The 22500-nt window shown below is 41.0% G+C and overlaps 1 protein-coding gene across 4 annotated transcripts in view; it reads right to left on the reverse strand.

The window, feature by feature from the left end:
• Window positions 1-22500, reverse strand: part of rsrc1 (arginine/serine-rich coiled-coil 1) — a 114693-nt gene that overhangs the window by 80857 nt on the left and 11336 nt on the right. For all 4 annotated transcript variants that reach the window (XM_034225481.1, XM_034225484.1, XM_034225482.1 and 1 more), the window contains exon 4: window positions 11237-11485. In XM_034225481.1, the coding sequence (XP_034081372.1) occupies window positions 11237-11485 (249 nt within the window). The remainder of the gene's footprint in view (window positions 1-11236; window positions 11486-22500) is intronic.

Consider the following 22500-nt stretch of genomic DNA (forward strand, 5'->3'; position numbering starts at 1 on the left):
AAAGTCACTATATTTTGGATATTTATTCATCAAAAATAAAATTAACAGATTATTAAATGAATGGTTAGATTCTCCATGTACAAGGTACTGAGGTATTTCAGTCTGACAACTCTCATCAAATGTTTTACTGCATATATGAAACTTTTAGTATATTTTTTGTCTTTGTGTTAACACCATGGCCACATTTAAAATTGCAGCTAAACATTATCTCACAAAACGACTCATTGGTTTAAACTAAATATGGAAATATAAGAATTATTCCATTGCCTTGTGTTGAAAAGTGCTATATAAATAAACTTGCCTTGCCTTGCCTAAAACCCTCAATACAGACAATGAGGAACAAGGCTGTCGTGAAGCTAAAAGTGGTACAAACCAAAGGGTGGAAAGAAAACAGCAAGCTACATTTGTGCTAATCCTTTCTTCCTCTCTCTGTATGCCACTCTTCAGCCTGTGTCAGCTGTAACCGGCTGGCTGAGAGGCAGTTAGCCCCGGTTAGTCCCTCATCTGCATAATCAATATGACAACCTTATTTTTCTGATGCAAACAGGATTTTGCCACTGAGCTGTGTTTGTAGATGTGTGTGTGTGTGAGTGCCCAGCCTGCTTCTGGCCAGCCTCAGTCATGCCCCTCTTTAGCCTTAATTAGATTAGGTGCGATTATCCCGGCTCTACCTTACAAGTGTACAGGCGGGATAAAGTGTCCACAAAGGGCCGCCTGTCACAGGGAGCGGGCTCTGGTCTGCAGGTTATCAGGGTCCAGGGAGACACACCGCGGACATTGTTATTCATATCATCTCCACACCGTTTTCTATGGTGCCTTTTTCACTTCTCTTCGTGCACTGATCCCCCCCCCGACCCCCTTCCATGTCTGGTGTCAAACTGGCGTAATCACTCGCCAGTGTAAGTCTCTCTTTTTTCTCTCTTTCTGTCCGTCCGTCAGAAGACAAAACAACATGGCCCCAAGCGCTCTGCAGTCTGGCCTACAGGGAGAGATGTCAGGCGTGTGTGTGTGTGTGTGTGTGTGTGTGTGTGTGTGTGTGTGTGTGTGTGTGTGTGTGTGTGTGTGTGTGTGTGTGTGTGTGTGTGTGTGTGTGTGTGGACTTCAAGGAAAAGTGGTACAAAGAAAAGTTAACCCAAGTCTCCCACTAATGCTAATAGACGAACGAGCGTAGCCCAGGCTTACATGTACACACAGATCACAGATGCTGAGGACAGAATGGTTGAAACAAAAGACCATTTCAATTCAAGTGTAGAAAATGTTATTGTTTCCTGTTTGCCTTTTGGTTTTGGGACAATATTATCATCTAGAGAAACTTGGCTTCTTTTGTTTCTACAAAAAAAGGTTTTTGTAGAAACAACAATATTCTTTTTACAAAGACTAAAGTAGTATGGTATCATAAAGTATATTTTTGGCAGTCTTACCCAACAAATAAAATGAAATGATCCCCAGTTCTACCAATCACTGCATTTATAAACAGAGATATATCAGAGGCCAATATGTAGCATGGATTTATAAAAACGTCTCTCCTGCACACACTCAATTTAACTGCGGCATATGTTTACCTGCAAAAATGTGAAAGCCATAACATTGGCTCCAACAGCTTATTTTCCTTCTGATTAATATACGTTTAAAAAAGTTATTCGCCACTGTTTCATTTTCTGAAACACTCAACTATTTCCTTTAAAAAAAAAATCCATATCGAGCCCAGCACTGACATAAGTCAGTTGGTGTGCATTGATGACTTTGTATATGGAGAAGAAAAAGGGGAATTATTTTTCCCACTGTTGATTAGACAGCATTGCACAAGACATTTATACACAACAGTGCACTGTTTCCATGCTGTCAGATGTGGGCACAGACAAAGGCAGAAAAGAACTAGAGGCAGGCAATAATAAAGAATAAGGGATACATGGTAGTAAGATTCTTTGAATAAAGAAAGCTAAATGGGAACCTGTTAAGAAAGAGAAGTGCATGAGGAGGAATAGAGGAACGTTTCTCAGAATTAATAAATCACTTTTTTTCATAAATTGTTTTTGGTCCAAAATTAACGATTCAAGGCAATTTAAAGCCAGAAAAAGAGAAGATACACTTTAGTTACATTTTGGGAGTTCTGTCTCATAATGCATAACCATAATATCATGTTTTTTCGACAAAATGTGTAATATTGTGACAAATACAAATAATAAACTAATCCTAGTCACTCAATCCTACAGTATGTAATTGACATATCATATAGCAAATAAGACTACATATGCTCTTCTGGCAAAACATGGATATCAGAAATAAGTAATCTGTGTGTGTGTGTGTGCGCCAGTAAGTGAGACACAGCGTAAAATAACTATTAGAGAACTGCAGGGACGAGGCTGGCGAAAGAGCAACACAGAGCACATGAGAGTGAAGGAGAGCAAGAGTGAGTGAGACATTAGTGCAAATGAATTAAACATCGGGCCAGAGATCTAAACTTCTGCTGAAAAAGTGTCAGGCTAAACGGGTGGGAGGAGAGGGAGAGAATGAGAGGAAGGGGTGAGGATTCATAACTTTCCCGTGGCTATTCAATGTTCAATATGAGCTGTGTATCAGTGACATAAATAAGTACTCCCATCCATCAGTCATCACAATCAAGCGTACACACGCTTGTATGATTAGTAACTGCGCACATAACTCTTTTGTTTCATTTCTGGTGAGAGAAAATGAAAAGAAAAATGGCTGCCGATCTGAAATCTCCACTGAGAAGGATTGTTATATGTTCCTCTCAGTAGGGCTGCTCGATTATGGCAAAAATCATAATCTCGATTATTTGGGTCAATAATTGATATCACGATTATTAAAGACGATTATCCATTTACTTTGAAAACATCAATTTATTTAAAAAAAAAATGTGAACAGTATATTTTTAACAGTTGATTACCCTGAACTTTAAGTATAATTCAACTGAAAAAAATATAAAAATAAATGTTTTTAAATAAATACAAAAATCTAAAATCAAATAAATAATCGTTTTATTTCAATTATGTTGTTTTCATAATCGTTGCAAGCCAAAATCGTAATTGCGATTAAAATACGATTAATTGAGCAGCCCTACCTCTCAGGCAATATTTACTTCCACAACTGAGTCATAGTACTTAACGGTATGTATGGAGCGCTGTTTACCCAGTCTGAAGGAGGTATTCTTGTAAAGATCAATGCCATTAGGCAAGACCTGCAGAGCTATATTTCTGAGGTCAAATGCATGACGAAAGGTGCTCGCAGCTCACTGAAACCTCGCCTCTGCTCTGTGTGTTTTGATCTCTCTTCTCCCTGTTACTTTGTCTGCTCTCTCCAACTAAAAAGAACATCCCTCTATATAATGTATTCTCACTCTCAGCCTTCCTCATAAAGACTTCAGTCAACACCTTTCCTTGCCTCTGGTGCAGATGAATAAGCAGTGGAGCCTGGAGAAAATTAAACATTAACGGTGTGTCTCTTTTACAAATCATTCTCCATAATAATCTTGTCTTTTAGCTAGCCTTCCTGCCTTCACCAGCACTCTGCTTCCTGCGAACAAAACGACCCGGCTTTTCAACGGAAAGAGAGAGTAAATACTGAGGGCAGAAAAACATATTTTGTCGACAAGCACATTTACATAACCCTCCTAAATTGTAGCTGGCCTGTCATGTTTGCTGCTCATAACCTGCTGCCTATAATCCTGCCTGCATCCTCTTCTGATCCACAAAGCGGAGCAGCCAGCCACTTCAACATCCGCCAGGACTGCCATCACTAGCTGCTGCTGCTACTGCGAAGACAGGCCCGTAAAGAGAGGAGGAGGGAGAAGGGAGGAGAGAATAAAAGAGAGGAACAGGGTAATTGGATTGGGGGGAATCTTCTATTTGGCCGGGTCTAGTCTCTGTCATCACGCTCCAGGCCTGGCTTCGCTCAGTGCCTACAGCAGGTCTCACACACATCAACACACACATAGACACAACACACACACAACTCTAGGCGGCATTGAATTGCTACCCGGTTCAGGAGGCAGACTGTCCTGTGCACCACTAAAGCCTGCAGGGTGCCTAGTGTGTGTGTTTTATTATGTGTGTGAGTGTTTGCATACTCCTCTAACAACTCACTAAATGGTTAAACAGATTACAGAGCACACTAAGTGGATTGTCACAGCTCTCTATCACTCGCTCAGGGTGTCTCTCCTGCGATTAAATGTGGCCAAATTTCTCTCTCTCTCGCTCTCTCGCTCTCTCTCTACACACAGAGAGAAATCTGCAAACAGAACAGACTAGAGTGAGGTCATTCTCAGGCATAGACAATATTTCCTACAGTAACTGACTGTCAGTACGACAGAAAAACTGTCTGTGATTCTTCTCAGCTGCGCTTAAGCTTTCCTGATACTCATATACTCATATTGAATGTTCATTATGGCAGTGTGTATTATAAATATTAAGCTGAATACATATATTACATCTGGATCAAATGTTACATGTATTTGTCATTTTCATCATCCTTTTGTACAGCCTTTATCTTTGGTACCCTCTAATGTTTCCTTATAAGAACTATGGCCAATGAAATATTAGCAAACTTGAATACAACTAATCATTTTTTGAACAAATTATTATTATTTGGAATGCTGTTTATCAATTTGAAAATGGTAACAAGCCTTACATATTCAGGAGGTAACTTTAATGGAACGACCATAGATTTTTACAATGTGTTATGCGTCTAAGCCATGTGACTGTCACTCTGCTTGCATGGACAAAGTCAAGTCTATACAATTGTTGGTTGATTGAAAGATTGTTTGATTTTTTTCAAAATATTATATTGCAGAAAGACAGGACGTATAAAACCAAATAAAATCTATATCCCCAAAGTAAAGCTAAAATGATACTTTCCACACTTTATAATTAAGGAGGGTCCAAGTGAGTCATTTTTGCTCATGACCATAAATTAGAGACACCATCTACTCAGTATGTGTGAAAAAGCTGGCATATGCTGTGTGCTCGTCTATATTGGGGTTTATTTGGCATTTAAAGGAAGAGCCATTCAAAGTCACCTTTACTCCCGGGCCAACTGGGCACTACCAACGAGCCTTTCACATGACAGGGAGTTGATGATTGAGAGCTGAAATAAAGATGAATGTCGACTGATTAAAATCATATGGTATATGGCTAAAAGTTGCCTAGACATTCTTCAAGAATAGATAAGCTTACAGTTATAGTTCTTATATGTTCACCCATTTCCTGCCTTAAATAAAAAACACAGGTCAGATGACACACATTTAGCCTGATGAAAGAAACATGTAAGTCCTGCATCAGTGTGTAGGTTTTAATAAAGTGTTTATCTATGTGTTTTTGTTTGTGCGTGTGTGTAAATAAATGTTTATCAGGTGAAGATCGAGTTTATGTGGCGAGGCTGTTTTGTTTCCAATCTATGCTCATTATCTGTGCAGAAAATAACAGCTAATGACTACATACAGCTATGGGCCAACACAAAGTACAGCTGCACCGCTCTGTGTGCGCATATGTTTGTCTATTGGGATCTGTGTGTGTGTGTGTGTGTGTGTGTTGTCCAGCCTTTGCATGCAGGCATCACTTCTATTTCACCCACCCTCATCCAACCAGAGAGCCCCCACCTAAACCACATGCACTAGCAGGCAAATACACACACCTACAAACACACATGCACACCTACTCCTCTGCAGCTTCACCCATGTCTCCTCTTGCTCCTGGCCACTAGGCTACCCCCCTTGTCGCACACACAAATAATACACACACTTACAGCTCATTGATTTAAGTCAATGCAAGTGTATCCTAACCTTCCGAGGACAGTGTTTGAAGTCTCTCTTACTTCCCCAGACCCACACCCAGAGCCAGACACAGCCTAGAGAACTGCAAGAGTGAAGGCAAACACACACATATATTTTAACACACATAGTAGCAGTAGCAGCAGTAGCTGTCAGTGGTCCCATCCACACCACCCATCCACACACTCCCACAAGGCTGACAGGATGCCGCAGGCAGGGGCTACATAAGCGCAAACACACACACAAACACACTTACTTTCTCTGTGTATTACCAACACTAATGAGCTGATAGATGTTGAACAGAGGCAAAGAAGCAGACAATCATTTCCTCAGAGTGAGGCAAGGAGGGAGAGAAAATCAACAGCAGTGAGCGTGAATGGGTGTGTGCTCGTGTCTGGGGTCTTGTTTTATTTTCTCTCTGCCTCACAGCCTCTAGGCTTCCAGGGGTTAAGGCTGAGCGATGGAGCAGAGCTAGCCAAACCGGGGCCTGCGGGTCCTGCCGGGACCCCTGCAGAGAGGCTGGGTTCTGTTTAGCTTGTCAGGGGAAAACACAGTAATGAGAGGAATTACTACACCATCACATTTGCAGAGAGATGGGAATGGGCAGGTTGGTGGAGACGGCTCTATGGACAAACGTGTCAAGAAGATGTGTTTTATTTTAAAGATTTAGAAAAGAAACTTCACCCTCATAAAATGAGCTATTTTAGAATTGTGAACAATGGATGCAGTGTAAGTGCAACCCCCCACTAGCAGACAAAAACACTCCACAATTATTCTCTGATAGACAAAGACATCAAAAAAGGCTTTAATGAAAGGTAGGCAGTCATTTAGTTTCCTTAACCCTAAGCTCATTATACCAACTCCAGTTGTACATGCAAAGGGAAAAGACGGCTCTCTGATATCATGAGAGGTCTCCACACTGCCCTCTGTGCCTCCGCTGCCCAGACCCTGCCCGTTTCACACTCAAATGACATGAAATTGAGTCAGATGGACCAACAGTCCTCCCGTGACCCGGCACAGACAAGGAGTTCAGCCTAATTGGACAGACCTCTCTGATTGAGGATGTGGCGTAAGGCAGCCAGCCCACGTTCTTCCACTGCCTTAGTGATCGGATACAGAGGAAAGAAGGAGGTCGACTGCCGAAGGCAATGGGTGAAGACTTCTTTTGAAAGCAGACAAATTCTTTGACGAAAGAGTAGAGTTGGGGGAGAACATGGATAAGGAAAAGAGGGTATGCATACCTGTGTGCATGAACCCTATGAGCAAAACATAAACAAAACTGGGCTTTGACTGTACCCCACCCATACAACAGCCACATTCATTTTAGCCTGATCAAATACTGATTTTCTGCACTAATTAAATTAAATATCATATCAAAAGACAAAAACAAACACGTTCTGTGGAGAAACAGCCATTTGTTAAATGTAGATTCTACTTAACTTCTCATTAATTACAGGTGGGAATTGGGTCTGAACATCAGGTGAAGAATGCTGCTACACGCAAATGTTACTTCTGTCAATGATCTGCCTGGGGGCAGATGTGCACTCGTTTGCCTCCCCCTGCTTTGATTTAGGAATTAAACAATTACAAATATTGTTCCTAAAATGAAATCTGACCTGACTCGAGCCACACAAAGAGTTATGTGTATGTGTGTAAATTAATACACCATTCATCAACAATAGTTTTTTCAAGGGCAACAAGGAGGAGATAAGTCAGTATTTGCTCATCTTTCTAATTTGTCCCTGGTATATTTCAGTGAATCCCAAGGGGCACATGGAAATATTGTTGAGTAGCTCAGCTAATTAGAAAAAATGATTTTAAAAATCAACATTTTCATGTTGAGGAGGCAAATAACAAACACATAGGATTACAAATTGGTGTGGGGCTGATCCTTAGCAACAGTTTTGTCAAAATACCCAATTAACTGCCAGCCCGCCTCAGTTCCCCACCAACCCGCGTCAGATATATTAACACTAATGCTTGCTGTTGAGAGTGCATCAAAAATAATTAGCAAGTGAGAAGAAAAAAAAAATGCATCCCTGGATATTAAATAAAATACGAAACAGATATTGTACCAACATCCATTATCTGCATTAAATGACATCCAGTATTAAATGCAATTCTTTTGAAACATGGCGGGGGGTGCTGATGACTGATCTGATAGGGCTGTGGGGGTATGTAAAATACATAAAAAGGTTTGACTCAATGCTGAATGTGCAATATAAACTATACACAAGGAAGCCTTCTTCTTGGGAAATCTATGAATGAAAAGAAAAACAAACAAACAAACAAAGATGTTTAAGGGCTGGTTCAATTCTAAAAGAGACGTCTTATTTTCTCTGTTTAAATACGAAGCCAGAGGATTAAAAAGAGCAAAGCAGACCTACTGACCCTGTACACTAGTCAGGGTAAACACATACAACACACTACACACACACACACACACCACACACAACCCTACAATCACCCACTTACCCTTTGCCACTGGTGAAAGGCAACACGATCTCTTAACAACAGCTCGTCTTTTTCAATAAATGTTGCATGAAAACATGCCGCTGGAGCACCAAGTTGCCTGCTGTCATACTAGAGGAGTGTTAAATGTTTAATGACGACAACACCACACACTAGCGCGCACACAGAGTCAGTGTCAGGGTGCCGCTCTGAGGGGCCCCTCTTTCATCCTGACAGGCACTATGAAGCTCCTGAGCCTCCCCCCCACCCCGCCATCAACATCGCACGGCTCCTCTCCCACCACCCAGCAAGGAAACCTGGATGTAAATGAGGTTGGAGTGTGACAGTGTGTTTGTGTGTAAGTGGTGAGGATCAGGGGCTTACATGAAGACCCTACCCCCATCACCATTAAGAGTATAGGAAGAATAGGGGAAAAGACCGAGAAAAAAGACAAACGTGGCTCGTCATAGACAGGATATACCGAAGAAAAAATATGTTTTACATATTCTTGAAACATCGTACTTCTTTCTGATGCTAAAGGATTTCTCAACTCCTCGGGGGTGTAACAGGAACATCCATGTCAGGCATCTTTTGGACGTTGCTTATGAGATTCACAGATAGACCAATGTAGTTTTACTCATTCATGTGTGGTTATGGAAACAAATTAAGTCAAATTAAAAGCGGATAACATTTTCATGTCGCAAAATATTTAAAAAATATTATTTCTATGTACGTAGTAATCACTTTATTTGGACTTACTGGAGCAGAGCGCCTTTTTAGTGATGAATAATATTCTAGGGGATGTAAAAATGATGTTAAACAACTAAAACAAGTATACATTTTTGAACAATCCACCCCCTCCACCCACTGCATTTCTGTCTGCTAAAGCGTGAATTACAGAAGCAGGAACGTTAAAGGATCATTTCATCCTGAGAAACATGCATGCTATAATTTGCTATACAAGATTCACATTTGATTTTATGATCAAAATGAGCAAGTTTGGCACAAAAAGCAGCACAGATTTAAGAGAAACAAAGTATTTATATGTATGTATTTGTCCGTCGACAGGCCAGATCCATATGGTTTAATCAAAGCTATTCCTGCATCATACCTCCACAGGTTAAAGTAAATTGGAAGGCGATATAGGAAATATATTAACACTGCCACAGGTGGAAATGCATACACACACACGCACACACACACAGCGACAAACTTACTACGTATATGAGCACACACATGTACACACATATAAGCTAAGCGCTAAGCGGGGTCAGAGATAAAAGAAGAGATTCTTATCGATGCCGAAGGATATTGAAGCCTTAATATGAAAATAGATATAGTCTGCTGGCCTTACATTTCACTGTTAGCTTTATTTGTTTTTCTGATACGGATCTAAGAAAGGCAATATGTAATGGCTTCAAATAAATGGAGCACTTTTCCTTTAAAAGCAAATCTTCATGTTCTGTTCATAGTGAGAAATCCTGAGCCCTGTGGTCATCGACGAACAATAACACCGCCATAGAACGATGAAAGTAGTGCCAAATAAATGGAAAATGCATTAAAAGGCTTTTTTGTATTATTGAAACGCATCTGTTCTATCTTTTGAACTAACAAGTATAATAAGCGTATGAATCGTTATTTGAGACCAAAAATGTTGCAATTGCAAATAAACAAAAAAACTTTGACTATTTCTAAATTGTGTGCAGGTTTTCCTCAGTTATATCTACGCATCCTACTTGAAAGATACATAAATCAGTTGTGTTTAAAAAGTCACTGTCAAAAAAACATTTACCTAATTTAACGAGATACAGCACACACACTCAGTTTGACGTTGATGCACAAAGTTTTATAAATGTTTCTCAGAGCATTTTTGTCTAATGACCTTTGCTTCAGTGATACGTTGCATTATCTGATTGCACTGTTGCGTCAAGAATACATCTGAGAAATGGAGATCATATTCAGTTCAAAAAACTAAAATGCCATTTGGCTATTGCTGCATATTTCTGTAAAGTAAATCCAAAAGCCTGGAACCCAATAATTGCCTCAAAATATTTTCCTACAGACCGGACTAGGTGCAAAGTATTCAAAGCATTTTTATGTTTCACATTCACATCTATGCACATGATTGTGAAGTCCTCCGCTAGGTGACATCTGCTGACAAGAGGAAGACAGAGACGACACCAGGAGTTTTGATGCAGTTCACCTGGGGAGCTGAAGTCTCTTAAATGGACGTGTAGCAGAGCAGCTGGTCGGCACCACTCATGGGATCCATAGTCTGATACACACATCTGTGCCATTCAATATGACAGACAACAACTGGCTACCAGTCATATTACAGTGGCCTCAAATCACATTAGAGCACACTGCACTGGGGAGGAATTGAGGGTGCTATTCTGGTCGAGGCAACAAGAGCCCTCTAAGGTAGTTAGACCTGCAGCGGAGTGTACCACTGTTTAAGATCTGCTACTCCAATCCCGTTTTTAGTGGGCCTTCAGAACACATAAGATTGTCATTTACCAACACTTTTTTTTTCTTGGTTAAGCATCAAAGACATCAGAGATGCATGTGATGTTGTTACGTTTCTAGACTTATTGCAGCTGGGTGAAAAGTGGAGTTAAAGACATCAGGCATCACATAGCAACCAAAACATTTCCTTAAAACTGAATCTGTGAAGCACTCTTATATACCATCTATTCTTATATCCCCACGACATCTTCTCTTACTAGAGGAATTATATGACATTACAAGGCCAGTGAAACCTGGTGCTTGATTGCAAGGGGAAATGGAGGAAGAAAGGGAACGATGGATTGATGAATGGAAGGACCAGGTGATGGATGGACGGGTGGAGGAGCGGAGACTGATCTCCATATTGAGGTCTATATTATTCTGACCAAGATATTCCGTACCTACAGTTGAGATTAAGCCGGGCCAAGCCAACACTTTTAGTGTGTTTGTGTCTGTACATGTAAGCTTGCATGCACAAAGTCATTTGTCACTTACCCCTTCTTGACTGCCTTGTCTTTGCTCTTGTCTTTGTTCTTGTCCTCTCTGTCTCTTCCTCTGTCCCTGTCTCTCTCTCTTTCCTTCTCCCTCTCCCTGTCACGGCCCTTGCGCCGGCTCCGGTCCCGCTCCCTGCTGTGGCTGCGGCTCTTTCGGCGAGTGCGGCTGCTGCTCCTTTTGCGACTTTGGGTCACTCGTCGGCTGCGACTGCCGCTCTTACTGCGAGACCTCCGTTGGCGAGAATGGGACCTGGAAGTCATAAAACACAGGACATATTACACAGCTGTTTAACCACTGAAAGTACATTAAATAAATATCTATTTGTACTTTCTCCTCTTCAATGTAAGACACGAGATTCTGGTATTTTCCACATACAAGTACACAAATACAATAGCAGTGTAAGATATCACCATCCTGCATCCTGTACTAAGTTATATCCACTTCTGCATTCTTCAGTTAACCATTGCCTGTATTTCCCAAAATGCCTTATAATCACTCCCTGCTAATGTGGCTGACAATGTTTCAATTAGCTTTCAGTAACGCATGTGTGTGTTAACAGTGAGAGTTGTGTGAAACAGTAATACTACACCGATGGAGGACTTGTTAAATAGCCAGTGCAGGTGATTCAGTACATTGCTTGTCGAGTAAAAGATGGGGCCTCTATGATGATTTCTACCTGAGAAGATTGTTAAAGTATGTTATGAAAAAGTCACAAAATATGCTAGTGTGTTCAGAAAAACAGCAGACATTAGGTCCCTTATTTATTTTTAGCATTAACCTTTTTTGCTTTTATCATATTGATATTCTTTCGTACGGAAAGACATAAATTCAATTGCAATAAAGACTTGCAAACAGGTTTTTAGAAAAAGGATCAATAGAGCAAACTGAATCGAAACCAGAATGGACAGAATCTGCTGTAAATGAAACCCAACCCGACGCCGACAAATCAACTTTGCGGAGATGGTGAAACGTCGGTTAACAGAACTTAAAATGAAACTCACTATGATACATTTTTCCTGGCGTGCAAAATGCATCCTTTATTGTATGGATCTAATAATACAGCTTCTGTACCATCACACACACTATGACTCAAACACACACACACAAACTGACACAGTAGAAATGGAGCCAATTAGAGGCGGGCTCAGAGGAAGGCCTGTCCTCGGTATTGATCCTGACATTGGCCCTCTGGTCTCAAAAAGATTAACAGCAGGAGATTTACTTTGTTAGTTATGACACACACACACACACACACACACACACACACACACACACACACACACACACACACACACACACACACACACACACACACACACACACACACACACACACACACACACACACACACACACACACACACACACACACACACACACACACACACACACACACACACACACACACACACACACACACACACACACACACACACACACACACACACACACACACACACACACACACACACACACACACACACACACACACACACACACACACACACACACACACACACTCACACACACACAATTTAGCCATCAACAAAAACAAATTGAAAGTGTAACTCATGCTTCAATAAAGTGCCATACACAGACACAAATTACCAAAACATAACGGCTCATTTATGTGTCACTGCACATGCCTATTAAAGGACCAGATCCTTCAACATGTGTGTGTGTGTGTGTGTGTGTGTGTGTGTGTGTGTGTATGTTACCGCATCCTGTGTCAGTGTCCATGCACATGCGTGTGGAATGACCATGATTTGAAACCCCAGTAGAAATCGGCAGCTGAGATGCCGTTATTTTCCATCATCTATCATTTTATTGATTTGTCTATAAAAACAGTCAAACCTGCTGTCCACGAGCTTTATTGCTTTCCCCCCTTTATTAGTTTGCAGTTTGGGACATCCAGAGCTGTCTCTCTCCCGACAGAAAACTAATCATTTTCTTCGGACGCCTGTCACCATCCTAACAGACAACACTCTGACAACTGTTGCAATCAATTAGGCCGGGCTGATCCGGATCACTGGAGAGTAGCTGCACTAGTTCAAGGTCTCCAACAGAAACTCTCTTTGAAAAAGAATCCAAAACTAAAACAAATATTTGAAGATTTTTTGAAACCACAGAAGTGCAATCTGAAGAAAGCTAGTTTAGGAGCAGAAGTTAGACAATGAAAACATCTCCTTCAGAACATACTGTAGTGAATATAGAATACATGAAATGTTCGTTTTATGTTGATGTTGAAATTCAGGACTAAAACATGCAAGATCAGCAGTCAAGCAAACACAGAAAATATTCATGTGTCGTCTCTCGTACTTAAATGTCTTATTTAACAAACCCTTAAGATTCAACTGTCACAGAAGACAAAAACGTAATAAATATATTATCAAAAGAAGGGCTGCAACTATTAGTTATCTATTCATCTGCCTGTAATTTCTAAAATATGACAAATAAGATATGACAAAGAAAACAAAGTCATCACATTTAAAAAGCTTTAACAAGATACATGTGGAATTATTTATTGCAAAAACTATTAATTGAATATCAAAATATTTGTTGTCACATCTAATCATTGGAGCTCTAGACCTGTATACTTTTGGTATTGCTTAAAGAAAGAAAACATGAAGGATTAATCATTTATCAGAATAGTTACGGCAGGCTAATTGATCGGCTTATTGTTTTAGCTCCAGTTAAAATACAACCACATTATTTGAGCAGTTGCAGCGCTACTCTTTTCCCCCCCCCGCCATTATTAACTTCTCCTGCAGTAAAGCCCGTCTTGTTGCATTTTGTTGAACAGCCAGGTACTAAAGCAGACACCCTGGAGTGATGATCAAAAATAATTACATATCTGATTCAGAGGTGAAAGCAGTCATCAGTCAGAGGAAATTTGATATAGCATATTTAATACAGTGTTTATTGGAGCTAAGATTAGACTTGTCAGAGAATCACAGCCAATGGAAAAAAGAAAAAGAAAAACATTGGCGTTTTTGGGGTTTGGAGTCTCCAGGCGAGATAATCCATCAATGGCCCAAACAGACTTTGGAATGAGTGGATCTATGTGTTGACAATGCCTGCGTATGTTTGTAATCAACAGTACATGAGGGGAAATACAACAAAGTTTCTCTGTTCCCAACCAAAGTCTTATATTTACAGCCAAGCAAATTGTGGCCAGAAGCAGCAGATGCAATAAACACAATCTCTCTCTTTCTCTCTCTCCGTTTCTCTCTCTGTTTCTCTCTCCCTCTACCTCTGATGGCAAAGAAAACAGCCCACTTCTGGGGTGTGCAGCGAATTAAATTTACTGTAGTTAATAGAGTGAGCCTATGCTGCTAAATGTCAATTTCCTGACCAAGTCCTTCCCCTTGGAGAATGATTAGCTAATTTGGGCTGGGGATAAATGGGCTAATGCAGGACACACACAGATAAACAGCCACAGTTGGACCCCATGCCAAGCCCTTCCTCTGCTTTACATTTCATTGGCCTTATTATCTCCAGGGAAAATGGGTCCCCCTATGGCCTAAACATATTTTCATTTCCAATAAAAGGCCCTTGCTGGTTGCCCCCACGTACAAACCCCCCCTCACATATGCACTGCTCCCACACCGCCTCCTTCCTCCATTCCCTCGTTTCACAGCCCAATCCATTAAATCGGAGCTCTGCAATTGGCTGGGGCCGTTTTTCTGGTGAATTATCAATAGAGTAATTATGCTGCATGTTGGGAGCCGGGCTGAAGCTTATCGCCGCTCACCCCCCGGTGTGCGCCAGGATATGATCCCTCACCACAGCCCATTGGGGTAATTATGTGGTCGGGTGTGAAGCTGGATGGTGTGTTACCCTTATCGGACTGTATTCTATTTCTGTTTTCATTGAAAATTGGACATTAATGGCTACGCGATACTACTAGTGTCAGATACAGGTGGGCGTCTCCAATGGAATCTGACCCTATTTAAATCATTATTCATACTACGCAGTGTAGACACGGGGAACACATGAATACACACAAATAGACCAATTATCCTCACTGTTCCTTTAACCTTATCTTCCCAGTATTTATATTGTTTCTTCGTTTCACCATCCACCATCCTCTGTTGGGAGGAAAAAACAAAGTTCATGTCCATATTATATTTGTCCGGTGGCAGAAAAACATCCCACAGCAAGTGAAGTTCTGAGTGATGCCCCGTGCGGCATCACTGTCCATTAGGCCAGTGAGGCGCGGCAGTGATTAATGGCAATGTAACTTTAACCCTATCGCATTTCATTGGACGCTGACGACAGTGACCTCTGCCTGACCAGTCTTTCTACCAACAATACACTAAGCTAGAGAAGATTTATGAGGAAAGATAGACTTACAGGTGTAGTGGTGTGTTTCAAGATCCCCGTCTCAGTTTCCAAATAAAAACAAATAAGATCATAATATTGAAATTCATTTTATTTTTTAATTGAAAATGATGTTGCATCTTAACATCGATTTGACTGTGTTCATTTACAAGTGTCTCTACCTTCTATTGCACATATTGTATTTGTCTTTTTTCATTAGTTTTCTGAAAAGTGACCCCAGAGTTATCTGAGCAATATATTATTTTTAGCTTAATGAGCAGTACATGCTAGTATAATATAATAAGTTTGTTATTTTAACGAAGATAAAACAAAAGAGTTTCAACAAATACACATTTTGTGAGTTTCAACAAATACACATTTTGTGAGTTTCAACAAATACATATTTTGTGACTCTTTTTGCAGTATCCAGGTAGCTTGTTATTAAGAGCCAAAATAGTTATTGTTTTTGTAATTCGTCTATGAAATAAGTGCAAAAATGATGAGTCATAATGTGCATTCAAACGATAGTAACGGTGTAATGTTGGACAGACTACATAGAGATGGCACCATATACAATTTGTTCAAATGTAAAGGTGGTGCTACACACACACACACACACACACACACACACACACACACACACACACACACACACACACACACACACACAACACACACACACACACACACACACACACACACACACACACACACACACACACACACACACACACACACACACACACAACACCACACACACACACACACACACACACACACACACACACACACACACACACACACACACACACACACACACACACACACACACACACACACACACACACACACACACACACACACACACACACACACCAAAAAAGCTTGCCAGTCGACTTTTCCAAGCAACAGACAGATTGAAAAAGAAACGGGCCTATTGAAAGAAAGAAGATCTATATTTGAAGAACTTCATTAATGCGCTGTTCCCCGCCGAGTTATTTCCAGTGACAGAGCACACAGCAGCAGCTTCATGTTCAAGTTAAAAGTCACTTTCCTTTTTTCTGCCATTTCAATGTGTCTAAAAGCACCTTGAGTGAGCAATGTGCATTTCCTGCTGCCAAAAGACGTGGAAAACAGCTGTTCCTTCCCAACGCTGCCTGCTGAATGGAATGCAAATATGTTAACCATCCAGAATGTATTACTTTTGAGTGCTCTTCAAACGCAACGGCAGACACAAGTTTAATTTATGATATTCCTCTAATTATAAGAGCTGTTGAAATCATTTCCCAAGCTGCTTCCTCCTTCCAAGCAGCCACATTATCTGTTCCCTTGGTTCACAGCACACACACACACACACACACACACACACACACACACACACACACACACACACACACACACACACACACACACACACACACACACACACACACACACACACACACACACACACACACACACACACACACACTACACACACACACACACACACACACACACACACACACACACACACACACACACACACACACACACACACACACACACACACACACACACACACACACACACACAGTCATCCACCATGCTCACCCACACAGGAACATAAATATACACACAGAAAATAACACACAAGGAATCACTGTAAAGTAGCTGATTGTGAGCACAATTAACACAGCAAAGACGGAGCTTGAAAGACTCACAGAAATGTTTTTTCTCGGTCCCCCTCAGCTTCATAAAAGCAATGTTTAGATTTGTCATAATCTTCAGTTTGCTTTTAATTTAGCAGTCGTCAACACAAACGTTTGCAATGCCCTGCTGTGCTGTGAAGCAGAAATGAGACGCCATGCAGGCCACCCACTCACTGCCCCCCCATACCCAGCCAGACCCTCACACACACGGTTACAGCCACATGCCACAAGGTCAAGTCATTTAGAAGAGTTCAAAGGCCTTCACAGTCCCCTCAGATCTATATAACCCTAAAACAGCCAGACAACGATGAGGGAAAAGCCGACTTTCTGCTCTAAGATGTGGTTTCCATGTCGCTGCGCGCCCATGTGTTGATTACCCGCCGTCTTCATTGGCGCATATGCCCAGTGTCACTCAGCCTCCCCATCGCAATCCTAAACTTGGCCGTCTGGTGTGCACTAGCGACCTTTGACCTCCGTGCAGCCCAAGCTCGACATGACACCCATTAGCAGCTGGAGCCGAGGGGGGCCCCGGCTCAGCCACTCAGCCCAGACACAAGGTCAACAGAAGGTCACACATAGACTAGGTGCTAACTTGCCAACTCGCTCGCAGCCACTCACGCAATTGAAACCCACTTTTTCCTTCCATCAAGGCACAGGACAATTAGTTACCCCGAGTTAGGAGAGTTGTTTTGGTTGTTATTGCCTCCATCTGTAGGAGGGTGGAAAGCAGGGAGGGAGAAGGAGTTGAAGGACTGTGAGGGGGGGAGAGAAGAGGTGAAGGACAGCAGAGGTCTTATCCCAGAAGTAAGAATAAGATAAAGAGGTATGGGTTTAAAAAAAAGTTGGGGAGTCAAGTACAACCACGGTAAAGAAAAAAGCAGGAGAATGAAAAGGAAAGAAAAAACGATTGGGACTTAAGGAGAGGACAGAGCAGACAGCCGTGCTTCACATCAAGCTGGCTCCAATTAGCAGGTGTGCTCTCAGACGCTCGCTCTCCCTCTCTCTCTGGTCAGGGAAGATGTATTTTTCTGCCTTTTATATGCATGTATTTATGAAGTGGTAGGAGATCTGAGGGCTCTTAGCATAACAGCCTTTTATTGTTTAAATGTGGACCGCTCGGCCCCGTGTGCTTAAGTGATTTAGGAACCTCACAACTCCGGTATAAGAAAAATCATAAACGCTGAGACAAACCATGTGGGTGGACTGTAAAAGGCACCGAGGAACGGGCCGACAAAAAGCAGACACACATTCCACTACTAAAGGGAAACTACACTTAATTAAACACCCAAGACACAACTGGAATAGCGCCCTGTAAAAAACTATTAGTTTCCCCTCTTCAGTGGAATAACATAAAGTTGTCTTTTGACAGAACAGAGGCTTGTCTCATAAAGAAGTTTAGAAAAATCGTTTTTTTTTAAAGAACTGCTGTCAAGACTGAACAAGGAGAAGGAGAAGGAGAAAGAGAGAGACAAACGCCGAAATAGAGATCAAGGAATGAATATAAAGAAAAACCACTCCACCCTCTGAGGGAATAAAAAGCCTCTCCCCCCCGCTACATCTGTCGCTTCTCGTGTCTATACGTCTTGTCCAGTTAGAAGTAGCCAATAAATAATGCCGATTTTTCCTTTCCATTTCTTTCTTTATAACTACAAAAATATACTGATGCAGGTTACGGTCAATAAATAAACTGAAATGTTACATACATTTTTATCTATTTTATATCTTTATATTATTTATTTATTTAGTTTAATCCCAAATTGTTACTGTTTAGAATTAAGGGCAATTTTTTTTTTGCGTTTGAGGCAGGATTCAAATGATGCCACATGCAATAATAGTATTAATGTCATTCATTACACACATGAGAGACCTGTATCTTACTTTTTCCGAGTGTCAATATCCCACAGAGTTTACAAAAAAACCTGGCAATATTCCACTCCAGTAAAACTGTTGACTGCATTTAAAATAATTACATTTGTAGTGCTTTGATTTCAAGCCAAAAATCGCCACGTTGAGTTCTCTGTTCAACCAGTCACAGAAGTGTTCTGCTCTTTGTTCAGCCAATCATTCGACAGTTGGCCACGTATCCTTTGGGCTATCCATCTATCTCCACTTCCTCCTCATGTCCTCGACTCTGCCAAAACTCGAATGGATAGACAGAAATAAAACGGAAGACAAATTTCAAATGGAAAAACTCATGCGCATGCTGAGAAAGTGTTTCATTACTTTCAAAAAGATTGTCAAGGTTTCAGTCAAGGCGCACATGATCCTAGTTTCATTTATCTGCCATTCTCTCTCATTTTTCTATTCTGTTTCCACAAAAAAATTACTAAATGTATGAGTGAAACCACATGCTTGTGTGTGTACGTCAGTGTGTGTGTGTGTGTGTGTGTGCGTGCGTGCGTGCGTGGCGCTTGTCAAAAGTGAACTGACAAGTGCAGGCAGTGGTTCCATTAGCTGGCAATTTGCTCTCAAGTTGTCCTGGACGGAGAGGAGGAATGAAGGAGATTTTTTGGCAAGACAATGCATATAGCTCTGCTTAGGAAGAGTTAAGTCAGGTGCTCATACAAATAGTTATATACGCCATTATTCAACACTCCTGTAACACACACCCTCTCAAACAAGCAAGCCTAAAGAGACACAGACAGCCTAAATAGAGATTAATGCCTGAAAATAAATCAGAAAGTATAAATATATTGTAAACATGCAAATATATACTTGATAAAGCCATTGAGGAATGTGTGTCAAGTATTAGTCTGAATGTGACTGTGCCAGAATATTGTAAAGACCGACTATATAGTCCCAGAGACGATGGTGTCCATATGGTTTGGGCCCGAGCACAGAGTACAAGGTAAGCGGCCTGACTGAGGTTTGTCCATGCATGCTCTCTTAGCACGAGTCTCTACGGGCCGGCTCAAAACCTGGCCACTAAATCACACACAGCACATAAACATACCTCCCTCCCTGTGTGTGTGTGTGTGTGTGTGTGTGAGGGTGTGTAGCATGTTTAAGAGTGAAATGAAGAAGAAGAACTGTGGACAGACGGCGGCGTTTATCTGTGCATAAATTAGGAGCAAAAGCTGTTAATTAAAAAGGGGGGAAAATAAGCACAGATAAAATAAAAACTTTGCTAATCGGCTACTTGGCAAGGTGACCTCTGAGTGCACCGGGCCTCATTCTAGGACCCGCCGTCCTGCTGGGCCGGTGGCACAAGGGGCAATGTGCAGGTTCGGCTGTGAGCAGCAGGCATCGGGTAAAGCCCCCCTCCTCTTTACTCTCTCTCTCTTATGTATCATTGTCTCCCTATCTCTCTCCCCCTCCTTCTCCGCCCAGAGCGTTATTAGACCCAGGGCTCCGTTGCGGCTCCAAACAGCTCAATGACAACACACAGGGCCTGCCAATTAGAAATAATTAGACAGTCATTCCAGTGGCAAGTCTTTTTAAGTGCATATATAACGATGCAATGATGCTTATTAGCCGGCCTGAGCCGGCGAGGACCAGGGCCTCAAACGCTTTGGCGCTGGAGAAAATAATTATGCCAGTGATCATAAAGCGAGCTGCACATCTCTGTACTTCACCTCCACACGTTTCAAAAATCCACTTCATTAGCTCCCGTAATTAATCCTCCATTAATTGCAGGAAAAGCCCAGTTTACCTCCCTTCGTTTCTAATTATCATCTTATAAATAGTTATGGTTCTAATTAATGTGTTCATTAGGCAGGATATTTCTCTCAAAGCCTTGCTGGGAGCCAAAGGTCCGGCTCAGCTCTCTCTGAAGCCTAACCAGCCAGAAGGTGAGGCCATCCTGCCTGCATTTGCTTTTATTTTACTACATTCAACCTCCTAATTGGCATTTAAAACCCAATTTGGAAGAACTTCAAGAAGCTTAAATAGGAGAGAGAGACAGAGAGAAGGCAGGAAGGAAAGAGAGAGAGATACATTTGGTGTTCATTTTGCTATGCCAGAACTAAAAGCGTTTCTGTCTCTGTCTTTCTCTCTTGGTCTGGCCAGACGGATGAGGCTTTTCACTGTCACACAACTGAACACAATGAAGGCTGCATGTATTAGTCTTTGGCATTTTTGACGTTTCATTTGCAAAAACATTGAAAGTGTTTCTATAAAGAAGTGTCATACTACAATTAGGTTTCAGTCATCAAACTGTCTTTCGAAAACACATATAAAGTAACGGGTCTGCTCTCTATGATACTTAAATTAATCACAAAGATTTGCTTTCATTGATAAAGGTTTCAAAAAGGAAGACTATCCAGCACTCTCAATGATTAGAGCTGCAAACTTAAAAAAAGATTTTGCCTTTTTTGTAAAATTAAAAAACCTATATAATTGTGAAGATTTTTTATTGTACTACTAATTTATTATTGATGTATATTGAGAATACTGAATCATGCATCTTCAAATATAATTAGGCTAATTATTTTAAGAGAAGTTCAATTAAATTATCAGATCATAATTATTTCACATTTACAATGTCATTACCTGGTACATTGTATTACTTATTAATCAGTACATGTAATGCTACTTGTAAACACAGGTGTCCATCTCTCTTGGGTACCAGTGACATCTGATGACAACTAAAAAACACAAAAGGTTCTTCCAGTTCCAAAATGTGTCTATTTTACAAAAATATTGAATGCCAACATCGCAACAGTTTAAGGAACCTCTGACAGAAAACAGTCACCCACCTCCACACTCAAAAATGGTGACAAAAATACAAATCACTGGAAAAGAAAAGCTGTTATTTTTCATCAGAAACGATTCAATTTCTTGCCAACAATTACAGCTACAGCATGTGCATTTAACACCTTCCAATTTAACCATTTATCTGGATGGCAGGTAGCACGATATACACGTGTGACTTTGCTCTGATACAGAAACAGTTATTTGTATTTATTATGCAAAATGCAAGTATACTGTATGGAAATGATGTTTTCCCTACCATATCCAGATCAATTATGAAATAAAAGAGTTATGGGAGATACAGATTTTCTTCTCTTAATGAGAATGATAAACTTGAGTGTGATTGTTCTCTCCTTTTAAAAAAAATCACTTTCAGATTTGATTTCTGAGCCCCCGTTAGGCGGCTGATGCCCGAGAGATTCTACCTTCACCCAATGTCTCAAAGCATAAAAACTACCTTTCCAGTCCAGGCTTTAACAGGCTTTATGTGTCATTACTCCCTGTTTGTTTAACAGATGGATGAAAAGAGAAAAGGGACTACTCTTTGATGTTAAACTAG

Source organism: Gymnodraco acuticeps, unplaced genomic scaffold, assembly GCF_902827175.1.
Source record: "Gymnodraco acuticeps unplaced genomic scaffold, fGymAcu1.1, whole genome shotgun sequence".
In the NCBI taxonomy this organism is placed as follows: Eukaryota; Metazoa; Chordata; class Actinopteri; order Perciformes; family Bathydraconidae; genus Gymnodraco; species Gymnodraco acuticeps.